Source organism: Rattus norvegicus, chromosome 15 (assembly GCF_036323735.1).
Source record: "Rattus norvegicus strain BN/NHsdMcwi chromosome 15, GRCr8, whole genome shotgun sequence".
Lineage (NCBI taxonomy): Eukaryota > Metazoa > Chordata > Mammalia > Rodentia > Muridae > Rattus > Rattus norvegicus.
The window spans coordinates 46,476,680-46,483,348 of NC_086033.1; the positions used below are offsets into that span (position 1 = coordinate 46,476,680).

At 46.3% G+C, this 6,669-nt stretch overlaps 1 protein-coding gene across 1 annotated transcript; it reads left to right on the forward strand.

The window, feature by feature from the left end:
- Positions 1-650: 650 nt before the first annotated feature.
- Nefl (neurofilament light chain) lies at positions 651-4,524 on the forward strand. The gene is made up of 4 exons (NM_031783.2): positions 651-1,762; positions 2,694-2,818; positions 3,202-3,521; positions 4,056-4,524. Exons 1-4 carry the CDS (start codon positions 716-718, stop codon positions 4,190-4,192), a joined length of 1,629 nt encoding a protein of 542 aa, NP_113971.1. The 5' UTR covers positions 651-715; the 3' UTR covers positions 4,193-4,524.
- The last annotated feature ends 2,145 nt before the right edge of the window (positions 4,525-6,669 follow it).

The window sequence follows — 6,669 nt, forward strand, 5'->3', positions numbered from 1 at the left end:
AAGAAATAAAAAAGAAAAAATAAAAGAAGGCAGGAGAAAGGGGGGTGAATTCAAGAAAATGTCAGAAAATAGCTACAAAGGCATGCAAAACTTTTCCTGCAGGAATGTCGCAAGGGCGAAACCTTAAACTATTGTCAGTAACCTAACCACCCTGGCCTTACAACCATGCTCCTTAAATAAGAATCACGGTGCTTGAGAGGGTCCCTGAGGCAGAAAGGGCGAGCCAGGGGCGGACTGGGGTAGGGTGAGGGTGTCTTTGTGACATTAGATGTTAAAAGTTGATGTGTCAGTAGGGACCTATTATTTGGAAATTTTAAGGGTCCTAGTGAGGCGGGTTTTAGGTATTGACAGGCAGGATGGGTCGGGGGAGTAGGAAAGGAATGAGCAGGGAAGTTATGGGGGTTTCAGAGAAAGTAGGGGGCCTCAGAGAAAAGCGGCCAGGCGGGAGCCGCAGTCCGCTAGCCTCCTGTCGCTCGCCCCCGCCTTTGCTCTTGCGCAGAATCCTCCCCTTGGCTGCAGCAGCACGCTGCCCCCACTGGCCTGCGCAACGCGATCGATCACAGTCTGCGTCAGAGTCCCGGCGTATAAATAGAGGTGGCAGGACAGCCCAGAGCCGCACACAGCCATCCATCCTTCCCTTTCCCTCTTCTCCCCGGTTCTTCTCTCTAGGTCCCCTATCTCCGCCCCGGGCCTGAGGGGCGCACCGACCGCCACCATGAGTTCGTTCAGCTACGAGCCGTACTTTTCGACCTCCTACAAGCGGCGCTACGTGGAGACGCCCCGGGTGCACATCTCCAGCGTGCGCAGCGGCTACAGCACGGCGCGCTCTGCGTACTCCAGCTACTCCGCGCCCGTCTCCTCCTCTCTGTCGGTGCGCCGCAGCTACTCATCCAGCTCCGGCTCTTTGATGCCCAGCCTGGAGAACCTCGATCTGAGCCAGGTAGCCGCCATCAGCAACGACCTCAAGTCTATCCGCACACAGGAGAAGGCACAGCTGCAGGACCTCAACGATCGCTTCGCCAGCTTCATCGAGCGCGTGCACGAGCTGGAGCAGCAGAACAAGGTCCTGGAAGCCGAGCTGTTGGTGCTGCGCCAGAAGCACTCAGAGCCTTCCCGCTTCCGCGCCCTGTATGAGCAGGAGATCCGTGATCTGCGACTGGCGGCCGAAGACGCCACTAACGAGAAGCAGGCGCTGCAGGGCGAGCGCGAGGGGCTGGAGGAGACTCTGCGCAACCTGCAGGCTCGCTACGAGGAGGAGGTGCTGAGCCGCGAGGACGCCGAGGGCCGGCTGATGGAAGCCCGCAAAGGCGCGGATGAGGCTGCGCTCGCCCGCGCCGAGCTGGAGAAGCGCATCGACAGCCTGATGGACGAGATAGCCTTCCTGAAAAAGGTGCACGAGGAAGAGATCGCCGAGCTGCAGGCTCAGATCCAGTATGCTCAGATCTCCGTGGAGATGGACGTGTCCTCCAAGCCCGACCTCTCCGCCGCTCTCAAGGACATCCGCGCTCAGTACGAGAAGCTGGCCGCCAAGAATATGCAGAATGCCGAAGAGTGGTTCAAGAGCCGCTTCACGGTGCTAACCGAGAGCGCCGCCAAGAACACCGACGCAGTGCGCGCTGCCAAGGACGAGGTGTCGGAAAGCCGCCGCCTACTTAAGGCTAAGACCCTGGAGATCGAAGCCTGCCGGGGTATGAACGAAGCTCTAGAGAAGCAGCTGCAGGAGCTGGAGGACAAGCAGAATGCAGACATCAGCGCCATGCAGGTTTGGCAGGGTTTAAGCTCAGTGGGAGCGGGGAGGTCCACACTCGGGGTGGGGGTGCAAGGTATATCCAGAGAGTGAACGCTAGGGGGTCCTAGAGCACAGAGCAGCTATCCTAGGGATTGGCTTCAGAGATGTGGAAAAGATGGGGCATTTGGAGGGGGCGGGGCGCGACTGCTGCTTGGGAATTGCTTGTTCTGGTTGAATCAGTGTTCTTAGGGGTGAGTTGGGAGGAATGGGCGGAGGGCGTTGAAGTTGGGCGTTGCCACCAGTCTAATGCCTACTCTCTACTGACAACCCTTAATTGACTCCAAGTTACCCTCAGGACTTCCTGGATCTCCTGGCTAATAAATATGGCGGCTAGCTCTCTCTCACCCAGCCTTGGGATAGTTTTGTTTTTAACAGGGACACAAGAATACAGTCACAATATTTTATATCAATTAATCACTGATATCCATTTAAAAAAATAAGTTCTTCATATTTGGGGGAGAAGAAATAGAGTTGTGGAAAGCATTTTAGACAAATATACAATTTTATTTTTATTTATATATTTATTTAGACAAACATATATTCACATGCACACACACACACACACATTCCCCTCCCCAAATGTGACCTGGCTAAAAGAAGTATGACTAATAATAATAGTAATAATAATAATAATAATAATAATTATAAATTGGGTAGTTTTAAAAGACAGTTTACCATAATCAATAGATTGAGGACAATTTTCAAAATTGCTCATATCAGTCTACTCCCCTCCTCTTCTTCCTCTTCTCTTACATCACTAGACTGAACATTTTAGGCCACCCCCCCTATTTCTTGTAGGTGTACACTTTGTAGTTACTAAGTGCCAGGACTTAGCACGAATACTACAGTAAAACAAATGCAGTAGAGATTTGTGTTTTGAATTTTGAAAACGATCTTCCAACAGGACACAATCAACAAACTGGAGAATGAGCTGCGAAGCACGAAGAGCGAGATGGCCAGGTACCTGAAGGAGTACCAGGACCTCCTCAATGTCAAGATGGCATTGGACATTGAGATTGCAGCTTACAGGTAACATCAGAATGGTTTGGGCAGTGGGCATGGCAGCTCAGGGCGGAGCAGATGACCCAGAGTCAGTGCAGAGTTATATTGAATCACAGTGTTTTAGATTAGTCCTGCTTTGGTGTTCCTCCAAGACGGTACAAATGTGCAAGGAGTTAACCCCGATGTAACATAAGTCTTGTTCTTAGCATTCATATTTTAAATCTAGTAGGTCTTTCTGGGCGGGCTCTATCATGAGCTCCTTATTAAATCTTGATGGTACCTAACCCTGTTTGTCCTTGTATTTGCCTTTGACCTTGGTTGTGGGGAAAAATAATGAATGTGTGCTTAGAGCAAGTCATGAACACATCCATTGTTGGTCTAACTGTACCCTTCATTCCCTTCCCCACCAGGAAACTCTTGGAAGGCGAAGAAACCAGGCTCAGTTTCACCAGCGTGGGTAGCATAACCAGCGGCTACTCTCAGAGCTCGCAGGTCTTTGGCCGTTCTGCTTACAGTGGCTTGCAGAGCAGCTCCTACTTGATGTCTGCTCGAGCATTCCCAGCCTACTATACCAGCCACGTCCAGGAAGAGCAGTCAGAGGTGGAGGAGACCATTGAGGCTACGAAAGCTGAGGAGGCCAAGGATGAGCCCCCCTCTGAAGGAGAAGCAGAAGAGGAGGAGAAGGAGAAAGAGGAGGGGGAGGAAGAGGAAGGTGCTGAGGAGGAAGAAGGTATGTAAAACATAAAGACCTTTCAGAATCTCTATTGCAAACTGGTTGTGGATATTTACTGGGAGATCCATGAGCTATGCAGGCCTTGCTCTCCTAGAGATCCATGTGGGTTTTTCAGTCATAAACAATACATATACGATGAGAACACATGTGTTTAATGAGTGCAGATGATAAATTGTAAAAGGTTCATATACAATCATTTAACATAGTGGTTTGGTACCCAAAGGAAGACTTGATGGTGGCCCAAAGACGAAGAGATGATTGCGCCCTAAAGAACACGAGTGCCAGACACATACAAATATTGAGGCCAGGTCTTGGAGAGATGAACCTCCAGCACCTGGAAGTAACCTCCTTTTACATTGTGTGTGCAAATTGTTCATGGCAAGCACTGTCTGTAACATGTCCTTCAGGAGAGTGGGGTCAAGAGGTTTTTAGACACAGACTGCCAATAGTATCTAGTAACCTGCAAAGCCTCAGTAGACATGTTTTGCCTAGACTTAACCTGGAGTTTGTATTTTTCTTCTTATGTTCAAGCTGCCAAGGATGAGTCTGAAGATGCCAAAGAAGAAGAAGGTGGTGAGGGTGAAGAGGAAGACACCAAAGAGTCAGAAGAGGAAGAGAAGAAAGAGGAAAGTGCTGGGGAGGAGCAAGCTGCTAAGAAGAAAGATTGAGCCCCATTCCCAACTATCCCAGGAAAAAAGTCTCCCCAAATCAGGTCAACCTCATCACCAAACCAACCAGTTGAGTTCCAGATCCTATACAGATTAAGAAGTCAATATATGTATAATTCTGAGATGACTTAGGTTGGACATTCAATGTTGTGCTATGACTTTCCTCCTTATGCAGAGTATCTGTTTGCTTGCAGAGTGGCTTTCTGGCTTGCTGCCAACCTGTGCATGGTCCATGCTTATGAGTTCAGGATCTACGGCAATGTGAATCACACAGATGTTTACAATAATAATAATAAAAAAACCACACATACACAACATGAATAAATGAATTCACTAATGTTCATGTGCAACTTCATGGAAAAATAGTCATTTGAAACTTCAGTGGTTAGAAATTAAAGACCTCGAGTTATGTGCAATAAATAGTAAATAAAGTTACAGTGGATGACATATGTTTTGCTGTGGTTTTTACTTAATTAAAATACCTTAAATAAGGCACCAACCTAAGCCATGTATAAGTGGACTACTGACCTCCAGTATTTTATGAAGTAAAGATGGTAGTGAGTGCAGTGAATAATTGGATATTCTGAGGGATAGACAAATAGATCAAGACTACAAAATATAGCAAACTTTACTGATGATGAGCGTGAGTGAGAGCATTCATGATTAACACCCTGCAAAACACACAATGCTAGCTGGAGAGATGGCTTTCTAAAAGACAATTTTGAAATTATGATGGACTAGTAGTGCAACCTGGATAGACTATGAATCCTACACGGTTGTCACTATGGTTATATTTTTAATATAGTCTTGAATATCATGGGCATAAATTAAAATCTGAGCCCATGACATAATTAAGAGGGATGACATGGGGTGAAGTAAGATAATCAAAGTTATCTGCCACTGCAAACATGTTGCCTGGAATCCTGAACTCATGAATGGTGTGTCATCTGCTTAATTCTACTGCCTCACATAATTGCCTTTAATGCTATACATTTAAAAACCCTTTAAAGACCACACAAGCAGGTAATGGAATTATATTATTATCACTTCTTGGGGGAGAGAATAAATCTGTGTGCTGCATTGTCATTGATCTGCATGTCTTAATTGGTAAATATTTGGATTTCAATGCCTGGTTGGACACTACATCACATCTATCTCCCATCCATCCACATCCATGGTAAAGCCGCGACAACTCTTGCACTTGTGTTTGGTGTGGAATATAGATGATGTCTTTGCCTATCTACTGCTCTGGTGTTCTTCTATGGCTCTGATATTCTGAAGGAACTGTTTTGTTTGTTGATTTCTTTGCTACTTGCTATTTAGATGACCTTTGAGACATAGGGATGTTACCTAAACCCAAAGTGGTCTCCATTTAAAGTTACACAGTCTCTTTGCATCACTTACTTCTACTTAAATATGTGTTACCATACAAATAGGCAAAGCATTTCTTTATCTATCATGATGTGAGTTTAAAGTGTGAGAGCTCTTACATCCCTTTGTAGATAGGAAGCTCCTAGTCTGCAAGCTTTTCACACACATCAGTCATGAGTTGATGCAAACGTTTGGTTGGCTTAAGAAATACTTGATTGAAGATCACAGTTCCGTACTCAATCCTGTGTGCCATAATAAAATATTGAAAAATCTAAATACAATGAGTGTGTTGTCTTTTTTATAAAAAAAATTCCTCTAATTTGAGTCACTGGCCCCCGCCCGGCCCCCGCCCTGGCTCTGTACAGCCACAGGCTGTGACTGTCATTCTTCATCCCCTATCTCAGTGACCCTCCGCCCCAGTGATCTGGTCCATGATATAATTAAAAAAATAACTTTTAACCCATATATGATTTTCAGTGGGAAAGTAAGACTATCCAAGGTCTTCTTAAGGAAGTACAAAACAGATACTCCTTCGTGAAATTATACCCCTTGTATTTTCTCCTTCTCAAACCCATGGATTTCTTGAATCCACAAGCACCTCCCCATGCATTCTGAGACTGCCCCCAAGGACTTCATCAGTGTGTACTGGGGCCACTGAAATCAGCATCCTGTAATAGTACCTGGTCCCTTCTTCTTGGGTCTTGAACTCTGACTAGAGTCGTGAGGGAATGTAGAAAGGACTGTGATGTTGAAGACATGACAAATACATGGTTATGGTAAATCTGGGGTCAGGTGGACCATGTGTTCTGATAACCCCCAACTACTAACTCCACAACCCAGAACTTCATCGAGTTTAGTTGGGTACACTACAGGGAAGGAGCTGATGAGTCTGGATAGGAGGTCTGTATAGGTGAACACTCTCAAATGGTAAGCATATAGGGTAGGAGTGGTAGGAGTCGAGGAAGCTACAATTGCTAGATTTTGTACACACTGATAAATTATCTAAGAATGCCAGAGGGACCAGAGGAAGAAGGCTTTGCCAATTCTGAGTCTGAGTCATATGGGAAAGGCTTTACTGTTTGATCATGGCTTTGGTCCTTGTCATG

Bases quoted from the DNA above. Each gene is read 5' to 3' on its own strand.
- Nefl (NM_031783.2), top strand. From the start codon at position 716: ATGAGTTCGTTCAGCTACGAGCCGTACTTTTCGACCTCCTACAAGCGG. The intron at 1,763-2,693 runs GTTTGGCAGGGT...ATCTTCCAACAG, and splicing joins CAGACATCAGCGCCATGCAG to GACACAATCAACAAACTGGA. The intron at 3,522-4,055 runs GTATGTAAAACA...CTTATGTTCAAG, and splicing joins AGGTGCTGAGGAGGAAGAAG to CTGCCAAGGATGAGTCTGAA.